Here is a 16,212-nt window from a genome sequence, read left to right as displayed (position 1 = left end):
TTTTAACCATTTTTACGCTTAAATTGCTTAATTTAGGTAAAAAACACTACAACTTTGCCTAAGTATACATATTTTGTTCCTAATAATGAGCCGTAGTAAATGCAAAAAGGTGAGAAACCCTAATATGACTTTTTAATAAATATGGTTTGGAAAAAACGCGATTGAGTAAATCCACAATATTCGAAGCGCTAGAGTGGTGAGGGACGATTTTACAGTGAAAATGTTCTTGTGATTGATTACTTGTCCATATAGTACAGGGATACTTAACTGACGGCACAGGGGCAAAATCGAGCCCAGGATTGACCCCATACTGGCCCCCATATTCAGTTCCAATTTTGGGAGACAAACATTTTTGCAGCAAATTCCTATAAACACTAGAGTGCTCCTGTTGTATAAAGGCCACTGTAAACACATTGGCAGATCCTTGCATTGACATTTTATCCTTGCTAGCAAACATAGAACACTATTATCCAAACGTGTGAATTACATAACTGAGGGGTTCCTCAAGGCACTTTTTTAAGTCCTGTCCTTGTTGGCAGTTACATATTTTTTTTGTAATGTCATTTTTGTAACTTAAGTGTTGCTGTAGCTTGTTTACTTCAGATGCAACTTCTTTAGTTATACTAATAGTGTTCCTCAAGTTCCATTTAATGTCTTCTTTTATTTATCATTTAGGCTATTCAACTGGTGGCCCATGTGTCCAGTTCAAAAAACTTGTGAGAGACTCATACTTTTGCAGCAGATTTTTTAAAAACACACTGAATTGATTAACGTGGACACCGACTTAAACAAGTTGAAAAACTTATTTGGGTGTTACCATTTAGTGGTCAATTGTACGGAATATGTACTGTACTGTGCAATCTACTAATAAAAGTTTCAAAAGAGATGATCTCTGACGAGCTTTTTTGCAGAAAGTCCTTAAATACAGCGAAACACTCTGACAAAATAAATAGATCAAAATCAAACATCTACTGGAGAGGACGCTGGATCTCAGGAATATACAAAATAAGACTAATAGTGAAGGAAGATGTCCGTCCCCCGGTACTTACTTTCTGGAAATTTGGCCCCCAAACAATTGAATTGAATAACCCTGATATAATGCATGTGTTCTTCTTCATTTCTGTACATTGACTCCGCACAAGGAGGACAGCAGAATGACAAGTTCTAATCATTGACCATTTTCCCTCCAGGCACCCTCCCTGTTCCATCCCCTGAGCACGGAGGTGATGATCAGTCTTTATGCCCACCCAGTCTGGCACCATCTCCATATACTTCCCCTTTGCTGACACCACGCCTCGCGCACAGTGGCTCAAATGAGGCAGGTGACGTTGAGCGGTTGTCGCTGGCCACCCAGCAGGCTCTGGGTAGTACAGAAACGCTCAAGAAAGGAGGAGGAGGCGGCGATGAGCAGCTCCTGAGCAGTTGTGAATCCGCAAAGACTATCTGTGACTCGAAGGAAATAAGCAAAGATGGAGCTCCGCGCACTCCGTCCATTAGCATTGAGGAGGAGCGGGACGAGGCAGCTGAAGTGGACAGCTTGGCAGAAGGGAGTGTGGGTGTTGCGGAGTCCGAGGACAGGTTTGATTGGGCTAGTGACGAGGCGCCTCGACGCCCTGACAGCCTCAAAGGTATCCAGTCCTTCCAGAGGAGCCACAGCAACCTGGCCAGTCTGGGATTGGCTTTCCCAGCTCCAAATGGCTCCTTGGCAATCAGTCGCTGGCCCAGTGCAGCTGACCGAAGCTCTGTACCAGAAGACTGGGAAAGTTACACCTACTCTCCTGGCTATCAGAGGACACACAGCAAAACTGATTCCAACGACCGGTATGTAGAAACTCAGTTCTATGTGTCTTTATTACCAAAGCTTATTTTTTGTACACCAAATTTTTTTTTTTTTTTTTTAATGTCCTGCCCAGCTTCTCAGGCAAATCATATAGTAGATGTAGATGCCCATATCGGCAGTTCAGATTTACTTTACAAAAGAGAAGTGTAGGATATTTCTCTTGTTGCCTTATTTGTATTTGACTTTATTAAATGTATTTATATTATCATTTGGTGCAGCCGGGCCGGAGCAGGAGGGGATAGAAAGAGAAAAAAAAGGAAGACAGAGGGGGGAATTGTGGGGACAAGAGGGGGATTAGACAGAGAGACAAAAACAACAACAGCAAACACAACAACAACAACAACAACAACAGAGCAACATCAGAAAATACTACATGTACAAATATGATGGTAAAAGTAATAGCAAATAAGCAGTTAGTGAAAAAAAACAAAAAAAACCCAGAAATGACAATGAGCATTATTACATTAAAAATGAAGCAATATGAATACCAATAGAAATAGCGCTATTGATAATAAACAATACCAATACTTTACCTTTATTATCAACAATACGGACGGCGTGGCGAAGTTGGTAGAGTGGCCGTGCCAGCAATCGGAGGGTTGCTAGTTACTGGGGTTCAATCCCCACCTTCTACCATCCTAGTCACGTCCGTTGTGTCCTTGGGCAAGACACTTCACCCTTGCTCCTGATGGGTGCTGGTTAGCGCCTTGCATGGCAGCTCCCTCCATCAGTGTGTGAATGTGTGTGTGAATGGGTGAATGTGGAAATACTGTCAAAGCGCTTTGAGTACCTTGAAGGTAGAAAAGCGCTATACAAGTATAACCCATTTATCATTTATTTATAACAATACAATTGTTCAAATGCAACAATACATATACGTAATGATAGCTTGAGATACGAAAGAATGCAGAAAAATGGAGGGGAAGAGAGAGAAGCAACCTACATTAACCTTGTAGATTGTTATAGTTGTACACCAAATTTATGTCACTGAATTTTTTGCGTTTCAATTTTGTGAACTGAATTTTTTCGCATCAAATTATGCTAAGAATTGAATTTTTAAAAAAGTCAGTGTTTTAAAATTCAGTGTATAAAATTCAATGTAAAAAATCAGTGTATTTATTCAGTGTAAAAAAGTTCAGTGCTGTAAATTTTGTTGTCGAAAAATTGGCTGCTTTAAAGAGCAAGACTCACTTCTAAACTAAACAGACCATCTCAAAAATGGGGGAAAAATTAGTTATTTTACTGAATTGTATGAAAGTCAGAATGTACATAAAAAGATAGCATGTGGAATTTACAATATTAACTTACAATATAACAATAAAACACTGAATATGTGAAAAATATCAACGTTGCTCCTAGATGTGCTGTTTTTGCACAATGTTACTGATAAACTCGACAGTGTCAAGTTAAAACAGACGGACACAAACTCTGTTCAACAGGAAGTGAACTCACGTGACATGAAACCATGATCACCCTTTACAATTTACAATAAAAGATAAACATATTTAAACACAAAATAAAAATAATATCGCTCTTATCAAGTCAGAACACTATTTAATGTTTCCCCTGCCAAGAAAGTATATTGTTTAGTTAAAAATGTTGTTAAAATGTATTTTAGTTATTAATAAAAATACAACTTGGTTAAAATATTTTAGTGTGTGTGTAAGTGCTTTTTCAGCACATTCAACAATACCACGATAATAATGATAACCGTGATCATTTTGGTCTACATTACTTTATATAACCGTTTTGTTTATTGTTTTGGTTGTGTGTATTTGAGGGTCTCCCACCCCCTTCTTAAAGGGAAACTGCACTTTTTGGGGGAATTTTTCCTATCGTTCACAATCATTATGAAAGACATGACGACGGATGGATTTTTTTTTTTTAATGCTTTCCAAATATTAAATAAATTAGATCAAATGGTATTCTGTATATTACGTGTTATACAAGTTTTTGCCACTTTTTGTCACGCACTTTGCTTTTTAAAGGCACACATTCACACACTCTGCTTTCATGGACCGTCGTTAAACGGCATATGCCAGATATATTAAGTTTTTAGGCTTTTTTTTTTTTTCAAAAGTAACGCAATAATTAACTTTTTATGTACACTACCGTTCAAAAGTTTGGGGTCACCCAAACAATTTTGTGGAATAGCCTTCATTTCTAAGAACAAGAATAGACTGTCGAGTTTCAGATGAAAGTTCTCTTTTTCTGGCCATTTTGAGCGTTTAATTGACCCCACAAATGTGATGCTCCAGAAACTCAATCTGCTCAAAGGAAGGTCAGTTTTGTAGCTTCTGTAACGAGCTAAACTGTTTTCAGATGTGTGAACATGATTGCACAAGGGTTTTCTAATCATCAATTAGCCTTCTAAGCCAATGAGCAAACACATTGTACCATTAGAACACTGGAGTGATAGTTGCTGGAAATGGGCCTCTATACACCAATGTAGATATTGCACCAAAAACCAGACATTTGCAGCTAGAATAGTCATTTACCACATTAGCAATGTATAGAGTGTATTTCTTTAAAGTTAAGACTAGTTTAAAGTTGTCTTCATTGAAAAGTACAGTGCTTTTCCTTAAAAAATAAGGACATTTCAATGTGACCCCAAACTTTTGAATGGTAGTGTATTTAATTACGTTTATTAAATAGTAATTCCGTTACTAATTCAATTACTTTTTTGGTTCAGTAAGGAGTGATTATAATTGTAATTATAATTTTTAAAAGTTATTTTCCAAAGAAAATCACTGCCCGAATAATTTTCAGGAGCAAAAAATACGTTGAGAACGTGTTGTTGAAATTTTGGTCATCTGGACACTCCGGGTCCTTTATGTGGGTAGCATAATATCTGTGTGTTGTCTATGGTCAAGCATGGTGGTGGTGTGAGGCTGCATAAGTGCTGCCAACACTGGGTTGCTGTGGTTCATTGATGGGCTGCATGGCAGTTGTGCTAAACATTTACTTATTTATGCTTGGGTGTACTCAGTTTTGTTGCCAGCTTTCAGACGATAATGTTTGTATGTTGAGGTTATATATCAAGGAGTTATACTCAAGTTTCATCTGTGTAGAATTGTTGAGAAATTATAGTAAAATGTTTGAAATGTTTCGGGTGTACTCTTGTGAGATACTGTACACGTAAGTAACAACTCTTATTATAAGGCAGGCTAAGGTTGTCAAAATGTTTAAAATGTAAATGCCTTAGCTAAACAAAGAGAGATTGTGGATGTATTTGTTTTTTTTGCTGTAAATTCAAAATTCTACTTGGTAAATATATACCATAATGAATAACCTAGTACAGTGATTCTCAAACTGTGGTATGTGTACCACTAGTGGTTATCGGGCTCCATCTCGCGGTAAGCCAAATAATCAATTGATTATTGTACAGTGTTTTATTTTCCTATATTCAAACACAGTACTGTTCAAACTGTGTGTAATGTTACAGTGGCCAAAAAATATTAAATATAGTTGTTAAATAAAACCTCTGCCCTGGTCATAATGAATATTTAGGCCTACTATGCTACTGTATTTTAATGTTGGCCATTATAGTGGTACTTGGAGAGCCAAGTTCTTTCTGAGGTGGTACTTTGTAAAAAAAAAAAGCTTTGAGAACCACTCACCTAGTAGGATGTCATCAACATAACTTGAGTGGTACTTTGTCACAGGTCCAGTACGGAGGACTGCCTGGTGCTCATCTGCTGTGGCCTCTATGACCTTCTGAAGGGTGTTCTGCTGCTGCTGCCAGATCTCATGCTGGAAGAGGTCATGGACAAACTCATCCAGCCTGAAGCGCTAATTGTCCTCGTCAACCACTCGTCACCACTCATCCAGCAAGGCGTCATGAAGGTCAGCCCTTGTATTTCCACATAAGGGGAGAAAAATGAACATTTGCCCAAACTTTTGATGGTGTTATTGGAAGGTAAACTCTCCTCAAGATATTCTCCCTTATTTCCTAGCTGCTGGATGCATACTTTAGCAGAGCCAACAAGGAGCAGAAGGAGAAATTCCTGAAAAATCATGGTTTCTCCCTCCTAGCCAACCAGCTGTACATCCACCAAGGCAGCCAGGGGCTAATCGAGTGCTTCCTCGAAATGCTGTTTGGTCGCCCAGTGGGCATGGAAGAAGAGTATGTTTATCTGTATCTTTTAAATGTGCTTCATGTGTAGATTATTTGATGTAGTACATTTTTTACCCTGTGATTCTATAGTCTAGATTTGGACGAAATGGAAACCATCTCGCCTTTCACAAAGCGCTGTATCATCCCAGTTTTGGGTCTTATTGAGAACTCCCTGTGTGAGAACTCGTTGGTGCACAACATCCTTTGCATGTTGCTGCAGCTTCTCAACGCCTGCCCCAAACTGGCAGATATCCTGCTAGATCACGGACTGCTCTACGTGCTGTTCAACACCCTCTCCACTCTCAATGGACTGGAGACTGGGTATGGGGGTTCAAACAATTTTCCCCCCGAAACACCCTGAGACTGCCTGAGTTTGAATCCTATCATGTGCTTCTTATTTATCTTACAGAATTCCCCCGAATGATTACAAGCTCCTGGTGTGTGACATCCAGCAGCTGTTGGTAGCTGTCACTATCCACTCCTGCAGCTCTTCAGGGTCGCAGTACTTTCGCATCATTGAGGATCTCATTACCTTGCTTGGCTTCATGCAAACCAGCAAGATGCGGCGCACGCAGGGTAAGGACTGGGCTCCTGAAAGTCATTCATCAGTGTTCAGTGTGTGTTCAATACTCTGAAGACATTGAGCTGTCAAGTACTGTTGTAGAAAAAACAGGGCTCATTATCTACATTTGTAGTAGTACAAGTAGTACATTAAATGTGACAAACTCCAGGCTCGGGGGTCAGATATAGTTTAGTCTTTATTTGAAGGGACAATGCACAGAGACATTAAGCTCAAAGACAGATATGTTCTGCACCAGATTATAGCTAAACAGCTCATTTCCATCTGCAGTCCTTGGTTACCTAAATTAAAAAGATACAAAAAATATGCAATACAATTGTACAATAAAATTATACTACAGCATGCAATCAAATTAAGAAAAGTCATAAAATGCCCTTTCATTGACACATACTTATACATTACTACCACACCTCATTTACATCATTACACATAGACAATACATGCTCTTGTATAGATCTGTCATCATTTGTAAAAAACAACCATGATTTTAACAGACACACCTCACAGCTTTCAACAACATTTTATCATGCATAAATATAATACACATTAAGTTGACATGTCAAACATAGTGCCCACCTCAGTGACCGTGTGAGCAACTTTGATTGCTCCGAAGCCACTTTTTAACTTCAACTGTGAATGAAGAATAATCTGTTAAGACTTTTCAAGTTTGGCACCTCACATTGTTTCATCCATCCATCCATTTTCTACCGCTTGTCCCTTTCGGGGTTATGTGGCCCGTAAAAGCCTTGAAATAATGTGCAATAAAGCACTTACTTTTTCTTACTAAATGTAGTACATCAGGATCAAAGTGGATTTTGGAAGGTTTATAAAAAAAAAATTGTAAAGATGTTGAAAAAAGGTTGCACTGCTAACACAATTTTTTCCCATTAATTTGTTTTAGTACAAAACATGTATCAAATTAAATCCGGTTTGATTGAAAAAGTATAACAATTGTTTACACATACAAAAAAAGTGTGGAAAAAATGGGAAGGAGGTGGGGTGAGTGCATTCCAAATAAAATCCTGCTTAGGGCCCCAATTCAATTGTGACAGAAAATGTGCATGTACTGCATGCGATTGTACACTTTAATATTATCTGATTATCCAAAAAATAATTTTAGAATGTCATATTTTCCTTTTTACAATAAAATCTGTTTGTCACCGGCATTATAAGTTAAAGCAAGTTATCCATCAATTTATAAATAAAAAATACAAAAATTAAATGCTTATGCAACTGTGTAATAATACCATGAGGCGATTATACAATAATAATTTTAGGATAGGATAGTATAGACTTTTTTTTATTCAAACAATGGGGAAATTACGTTGTTGCAGTGCAGATTTTTACATATAGTAACAGAAGTAAAATGTAAGGAAAAACTAAAAATGTTAATCAAATACTACATATAGCGCACTTATATGTATAGATAAAGGATCAAATAAAACAAAAAACACTAACATCCGTATTGCACACAAAGAGAAAAGATCACAGTAATCACATATATACACTAGGGGTGCTGTAAAAAATAGATTCACATCTGAATCGCAATTGTCATTTCTTCCGGTTCAAAATCAATTCATAGTGTTCAAAAATCTTTGTTTTTAAATTTTGTATTTTTTAAGAATACATTTTTTAAAATATGTTTTTTGAGCAATCTTTGCGCGTACTTGCTGCACGTATACAACATTAGTCCACAGCCAAGAGGAGTTTTTGTAACCTGTAATCTGTTTTGAAATAGTTTCATAATTTTCATACCAAATAATATATTGCAAGAATCGTTTTGAATCAAAAATCGATTCTGAATCGAATCGTCACTCCAAAAATCGGAATCGAATCGTGAGTTGTTAAAAGATTTACTTCCCTGTTACAAGCGGCCCTATAAAGGCAGCCATAATTACGATGTGGCACTCTATAAAAACGAGTTTGACATCCCTGATTTACAGAGTGGAACACCATTCTTTCTCTCATTTTTTGCTTTAATATTACCAACATAGTTATCAATATATCTAAAACCAATTTGTGGATACTAAGGGAATTTTAAAAGCATCAAAATGTTTATATTGAGTTATTATTTTAGTATTGTTGCATCACTTTCTCTCCCCCACTCTCTTTGTTTCTAGAGATGGCAGTTGCTTTGCAATTCCGCGTCCTTCAGTCGGCTATTGAGTTCATAAAGACAACCGCCAATCAGGAGCCTCAAAAGCTGAGCAGCTCCCATAATGCACCAAGCTCTCCGCATCACGCCATTTATCAGAAACGAAAGAGCATCGCAGGTCAGTGTCTGACTGGAGAGTGTCCCCTTACTTTCTTTGTTGTCAATGTCCAGGTAAAAACCCACCACCATCTTCACTCTCGTACGTTCACTGATCATTTCCTCGTCCCAAATTAAAGGTTCCATTGCCTTGAAAGACTCCATTATCCCCCGCATTCCCAGGCAGCACTACTGCTCCTACGGCCAGATTCCCTTGCCCTCTCACTTCAACTTCCTGCCCCAGGACTCTCCCACCCCCTCCCCTACTGGATCTCCATCCTACATGCTCCACTGTGAAGCAGGTAGCTGGGACTAGTCTGGTTCGCAGCAGAGAACATTCCCCCGCACATGGGACATGTTTTCAAACGTTGCAGTGAACTCACCCACCTTTCACTTCAACTCACGTAGCAATTAAATTAAAACTACTGGTGCTTCTGTGTTTGAGTGTGCATGACTTTGACAAAAGAATGCTTCATTAAATCAATGTCAAGCATTCCTGCACAGGTGGTGTTTTAATCACTGGATCTTCACGCTCTTCTTTTTGACTTTTTCATATACTGTAAATGTTCTCAGCGTTTACGGTCAGTAGGGCATGCATTAATTTTACGATCCTAAGCTTTTTGTGCGCTCACATGCTCATTTGTCGTGCTTGCAGGCCGACGCCGCTTCTCTTTAGCCCAGACGGACTCTCTTCTAGTGCGCATGCGCTCGGTTGCAAGCGACGAGCTCAACCAGATGATGCAGAGGAGGATGAGCCAGGAGAACCCTATCCGTGCAAGTGAGACGGAGTTTGTGCAGAGGCTGCAGAGGCTTGTGGTCCTTGCTGTCAACAGACTCATTTATCATGGTAAACTAAAATTACTCTTTCTCCTCATGCAAATGTTTATCTACATTGCTTGAAAGTACTTCATTTTAGATAAAAGTGCTTGAAACTTGCTGTATGAAATTGTATTTCCTTTGCCTCACCTCCTAGAAAGCTTTAAATATAAACCCTACAAAAATATTAAACTCTAGGTGAATTGATACAAGATTATTTTAGCACGTTATACTGGAAAAAATGCACCTCTTTTTGGAATTTTGCCTATCATTCACAATCATTATAAAAGACATGACGACTGTTGAATTTTTTTTTTTAATGCATTCTTAATAATAAATAAACGTAAATAAAAGTTTGCTTACAGCGGAGCCATTATTCCTATTTCCTATTCTATTCCGCCCATAAAATCTGATAAATAGCCATTCAAAAAGCACCAACAATACTCCATTTACATTTCTTGACTTGAATATTAACTAAGTATTAGTGATATTGTTATTGTAAGCGCTAACGCAGACAAACTATTTATAGCGCAGATGTGATCACGACTGTGTGTCCCTATGTTTACATCATCGAGTGGTCTGCTGCTTCCTCGCTTCCTTGCTCCCTGGAAGTTTATTCTAGATCATAATTCATGCCTCTCACCTGGAAAGTAGATGGGTTAGGATATATTCTGACAAGTTGGGACACTTTGACAGCCATTTAGGACCTGGAACTGGTGAGAAAGACACGAAAAGAGCTTGGTCTCCCAACCCTCGCACCCTACCACGTTTCTTCGCTAGGATTATGAGACATTTTTCATCTAATTGGGAATATATGAACATTCCAGCAGTAGTCATCCTAATGACAGCAGACATTGTACAGTAAGTGATGTTGTATTACGTTTATTGGCTCTCATGATGTCTGCAGTGAGCAGAAATCAGTGATTGAGAAAAAAAAGCTAATGTTGTGATGCGTTTTTTAAATCAATGCTTAAATGATCAAAATACGTAAATATTAAAAGTTTTTATTAATGTTCCCTTCATTACATTACATATATGCTTACATCATGTATATAAAACCCTAATGGAGGTGTTTGGGTGTTTTTAGGGGCTCTATAAGCAGAATTGAACGGCTCCCATAAACTCCATTGTAAGCAGACTTTTGATCGCATTTATTTAATATTTAGAATGCTTTAAAAAAATAACATCCATAGTCATTTCTCTCATAATGATTATGAACGATAGGCAAAATTCCCCAAAAAGTGCAGAGTGGAAAAAAATGACTGCCAGTTATTTTTGCTCGTAATGAGCAAAAGAAATTGCAACTGGCACAAGTCGAAATTGTCTTGGTAAGATTTCTTGAAATGAGACGTTATACTTAAGCTGCAAAAACTTAAGCAATCTTGAAATTAGCCATTAAAACTTATTAGCTTAACTTACTATAATTGTGAAGTTTTGTATCTTATAACAAATTTGTGATGCTCGAAAGTATTATTTTTTTCTTTAGAAGACCTATTGCCTAAAAATAAGTTATGACTCACTGAAAAATTACTATTCAGGGGACTCTGACTTGTATTAAGTTTGTTTAGATAATTTTTACTAGAAATTAGAATTACTTAGTGAGATAGTGAGTTTTTACTGTGTACAATCCATTTTAATTTTACATATGCACAGGTATGTCATTACTACAACTGGTGTGTACCTTTTGATTTACCCTTAAGTAAGCAAAGTAAGACTCTCATCCTGCTTCCTTTTCTCATTTTAGATGTCAGTCAGGACTTATTTGACCTGTTGAACATCCCTGATTCTCCAGACCAACAGCTTTTCACACCAGAACCGGGAGACCAAACGCATGAAGAGAGTGACTCAGCCTCTGCTCCGCATTCGCCTATTCCCTTCACACTGCCACCCGCCAGCAAAAAGAGCTTACAGAAAGACATCCTCAAGCTCATGATGGACGGGATTAAAATCAGCTTGGTAAAACTGAATTGTGTTTTTTTATTAAAGATTGTGATTGTTTTATAGACTTAATGCATGGGTGTCCAAAGTGTGTCCCGCAACAAATTTTTTAACCGCCCGCCGCAAATTCTAAAAATATTATGACAAAAAAACACATACAAAGTGGAATTAAAGAACAAATAGGTGCAAAGAAAGAAAAATAAATATGTTTAAATGTTGTCACTAAAAACTTGTGATGCTCTGTGTATTTTTTTGTAGTTGGTGGTGATGGCTTTGGGGCAGCTACTTAAACAGCAGGCGCCTTTCAAAACACTGTCGTAGCGATAATGGAATTTCTGGTGGCTGATAAGATTTGATCTGTTGAAGAACGACGTTTTTGTCCTCCTTGCGGAATGTTAGCATAACATTTGGTGTAAATAGCATGCAAAATGCCTTCCTCCAAAACGGTGAAGATGTCCCAAACGAGAGATGCCAGGTTTGTTTACTGTGAGCTCAGGGGAAGTTTACAACACAAGTAAAATAAAAGGAGCACTTAATCTGCTCACCCTATCCCACCGACAGCACTTTATGGGTAATCTCGCCTCATTTCAGCTATTTTTTTAATCGGTGGATGGATGGATGGATTTATCAATGTGATGTCATAATTCATAATATCAGCATGATAATTATCCGTCCAAAATTTATTATGCAAACTCAACTAAACTCAAAGCTGACATGCAGGCTGTTTTTTTCTTTTAAAACAATCCATATACTGTATTTGCTTTGATAATGAAAAATATCAAAATGGCCCCCACATCCTTTGATTTTCATTGTGCGGAATTTTTATTGCTGTGTGTGTGTGTTTTTTCCCCAGGGTAGTACGGGTCGTGGTGGAGCCCCACGTCAGCAGTGGCAAAGGATCTTGTGGTCATGTCGAGACACGTTTCGGGTGCAAATCGGTCGGTTATTGGTGCACACACTGAGCCCTACTCGTCCCTTGTGCGATAGGAAGGAGGCACTGGAATTTGTTTTTGATCGAAGACATTTGGATATCCTTAAGGAGAGCCTCAGCCCAGGACTAGAGGTGAGGGGGATGTATTTTTGTGCACCAATACACACCCACCCCCCAATAACGAGACACCGCTAACAATGGACACATGCATAAATAGCCCTAAAACTGCCGGGTTTTGATACTTTAAACCACAGGTGTCAAACTTAAAGGCTCAGAGCCACATATGGGCCGCTGCATGATTATATGTGGCCTGCAAAAACCTGGAAATGTGTGTCAAACAGGTATTTTGTCATTTTGGCGAAATGTGTTTCTATTGTTACAGAAAAAAATGGTTGTACATGCAACTGCGGTTCTTCTTAACTCTGTATTATTTATGGAAAAATATATTCCAAGCAGAATGCAGCTGAGATAGGCTCCAGCACCCCGCGACCCCGAACGGGACAAGCGGTAGAAAATGGATGGATGGATGGATATATTCCAAGCATTTTTTTTTGTCCCTAAAAACCTTTATGAAATGAATTCTAAAATAGCTGAGCTAATACCTGTTTGTCACCTTTATTCTCGTCTCCCCCTTTGTCGTTTCGGCCCAGAGCCAACCGTAACAAATGGGGGCTTGTCCGGGAATTGAAACCGGGACCTCTCGCAGGGACGAGACTGAAGTAAAATGTTCACAAACAAATATTTAATATAACAAAAGTGAGTACAACATCTAACAAAACGACAACACTAACACAACACTGGAATACAAGAGGATACACAAATAATATAGGAAAATGAAACATTAGATTACTTGTCTAGAAGGAAAACAGCCACTTGTGTGTCCAAAGTTAGTTCAAGACTGACCCGCAATGCCCTCCCATCTTGAAAACGCCTGACCAATATTTATTCTAATTTTGGCTCTTCTTTGGTTTTTTAGACGTACAGCGTCTTTCTTTTCTTCCTCTGATTTCCTCTTTTTGTTTTTCTTTAGCAGTATATGTTGTAACAGCAAGCGCAGATATTGCGATCTTTCCAGGTGGCTGTTCAGCAGCCATGCTTTGCTGCAAACAAGTTTGCACCGTGCACAAGCTTCACTGTATATCGCGTTAGCCAATATGGAGGCTCCTTCGTGGGCTCTGCTCACCCCTTCTTTCTCTAAATCCTGTGATTGTATCTGGAGGGGTTGACCGCCAGGAAGAAAAATTATTTTGTCTTCCCGGGCTTTATTTACTAAAATATTTTAATTATAAGGCACAGACAGCACGCAGACGTGCAATTGTTTTCAGAAATTAATACTGTTGTTAATATGATTTATTTTTTTTGTTAAGGGAAACGTATCACTTGGGTACCCCAGCTTTAAGCATTTTGGAAAAAATGCTTAAAGCAGACATATTTATTCTAATTTTGGCTCTTCTTTGGTTTTTTAGACATACAGCGTCTTTCTTTTCTTCCTCTGATTTCCTCTTTTTGTTTTTTTTTAGCAGTATATGTTGTAACAGCAAGCGCAGGTATTGCGATCTTTCCAGGTGGCTGTTCAGCAGCCATGCTTTACTGCAAATAAGTTTGCACCGTGCACAAGCTTCACTGTATATCGCGTTAGCCAATATGGAGGCTCCTTCGTGGGCTCTGCTCACCCCTTCTTTCTCTAAATCCTGTGATTGTATCTGGAGGGGTTGACCGCCAGGAAGAAAAATTATTTTGTCTTCCCGGGCTTTATTTACTAAAATATTTTAATTATAAGGCACAGACAGCACGCAGACGTGCAATTGTTTTCAGAAATTAATACTGTTGTTAATATGATTTTTTTTTTTGTTAAGGGAAACGTATAACTTGGGTACCCCAGCTTTAAGCATTTTGGAAAAAAGACCAACAAGGAAACTCCCTTATAATGATGCAGTGCAATTGTACAGTCGTTGTCAAAAGTTTACATACACTTGTGAAGGACATAATGTCATGGCTGTCTTGAGTTTCCAATAATTTCTACAACTCTTATTTTTTGTGGTAGAGTAAATGGAGCACATACTTGTTTGTCACAAAAAACATTCATGAAGTTTGATTCTTTTATGAATTTATTATGGGTCTACTGAAAATATGACCAAATCTGCTGGGTCAAAAGTATACATACAGCAACATACATTATCAATGTTGGTGATGTAGAAAAGTTACAATCAAATCAAATTAGCTTCATGGCATGGCATCTTACCTTCATGTGAGTGATTATAATTGACGACACCTGTTGACTTATCTGAGCCCATTTGAATAGGGCTCATGTGATGCAGTCATTAGACTCGGTTACAAACGCAACTATGGGAAAGTCAAAGGAACTTTGCACAGATCTGAAAAAACTAATCATTGACTTGAACAAGTCAGGAAAGTCACTTGGAGCCATTTCAAAGCAGCTTAAGGCCCCAAGAGCAACTGTGCAGACAATTGTCTGTGTGTATAAAGTACATGGCACAGTTTTGTCACTGCCACGATCAGGAAGAAAATGCAAGAAAAAGAAGGATTACCTCCAAATTCTTCAGGACAACCTAAAATCACCAGCCAGGAGGTTGAGTCTTTGGCGCAGTTGGGTGTTCCAACAGGACAATGACCCCAAACACATGTCAAAAGTGGTTGAGGAATGGCTAAATCAGGCTAGAATTAAGGTTTTAGAATGGCCTTCCCAAAGTCCTAACTTAAACCCCATTGAGTACATGTGGACAATGCTGAAGAAACAGTCCATGTCAGAAAACCAACAAATTTAGCTGAACTGCTCCAATTTGGTCAAGAGGAGTGGTAAACAATTCAACCAGAAGCTTGTGGATGGCTACCAAAAGAGCATTATTGCAGTGAAACTTGCCAAGGGACATGTAATCAAATATTATAGCTTATATACAAACCCCGTTTCCATATGAGTTGGGAAATTGTGTTAGATATAAATATAAACGGAATACAATGATTTGCAAATCCTTTTCAACCCATATTCAATTGAATGCACTACAAATACAAGATATTTGATGTTCAAACTCATAAACTTTTTTTTTTTTTTTGCAAATAATAATTCACTTAGAATTTCATGGCTGCGACATGTGCCAAAGTAGTTGGGAAAGGGCATGTTCATCACTGTGTTACATGGCCTTTCCTTTTAACAACACTCGGTAAACGTTTGGGAACTGAGGAGACACATTTTTTAAGCTTCTCGGGTGGAATTCTTTCCCATTCTTGCTTGATGTACAGCTTAAGTTGTTCAACAGTCCGGGGGTCTCCGTTGTGGTATTTTAGGCTTCATAATGCGCCACACATTTTCAATGGGAGACAGGTCTGGACTACAGGCAGGCCAGTCTAGCACCCGCACTCTTTTACTATGAAGCCACGTTGATGGAACACGTGGCTTGGCATTGTCTTGCTGAAATAAGCAGGGGCGTCCATGGTAACGTTGCTTGGATGGCAACATATGTTGCTCCAAAACCTGTATGTACCTTTCAGCATTAATGGCGCCTTCACAGATATGTAAGTTACCCATGTCTTGGGCACTAATACACCCCCATACCATCACAGATGCTGGCTTTTCAACTTTGCGCCTATAACAATCCGGATGGTTCTTTTCCTCTTTGGTCCGGAGGACACGACGTCCACAGTTTCCAAAAACAATTTGAAATGTGGACTCATCAGACCCCAGAACACTTTTCCACTTTGTATCAGTCCATCTTAGATGAGC

At 38.5% G+C, this 16,212-nt stretch overlaps 1 protein-coding gene across 8 annotated transcripts in view; it reads left to right on the top strand.

The window, feature by feature from the left end:
- Positions 1-16,212, top strand: part of lyst (lysosomal trafficking regulator) — a 131,240-nt gene that overhangs the window by 79,044 nt on the left and 35,984 nt on the right. For 7 of the 8 annotated variants that reach the window (XM_062058524.1, XM_062058522.1, XM_062058523.1 and 4 more), the window contains exons 24-33: positions 1,191-1,821; positions 5,506-5,686; positions 5,797-5,966; positions 6,048-6,278; positions 6,367-6,533; positions 8,658-8,810; positions 8,929-9,090; positions 9,444-9,635; positions 11,349-11,560; positions 12,396-12,605. In XM_062058524.1, the coding sequence (XP_061914508.1) occupies positions 1,191-1,821; positions 5,506-5,686; positions 5,797-5,966; positions 6,048-6,278; positions 6,367-6,533; positions 8,658-8,810; positions 8,929-9,090; positions 9,444-9,635; positions 11,349-11,560; positions 12,396-12,605 (2,309 nt within the window). The remainder of the gene's footprint in view (positions 1-1,190; positions 1,822-5,505; positions 5,687-5,796; positions 5,967-6,047; positions 6,279-6,366; positions 6,534-8,657; positions 8,811-8,928; positions 9,091-9,443; positions 9,636-11,348; positions 11,561-12,395; positions 12,606-16,212) is intronic. The other variant, XM_062058527.1, reaches the window with a different exon arrangement.

The sequence above is a fragment of the Entelurus aequoreus genome, linkage group LG09 (genome assembly GCF_033978785.1).
Source record: "Entelurus aequoreus isolate RoL-2023_Sb linkage group LG09, RoL_Eaeq_v1.1, whole genome shotgun sequence".
Taxonomy (NCBI): Eukaryota; Metazoa; Chordata; class Actinopteri; order Syngnathiformes; family Syngnathidae; genus Entelurus; species Entelurus aequoreus.
This window is presented reverse-complemented; position numbering and strand designations above follow the sequence as displayed.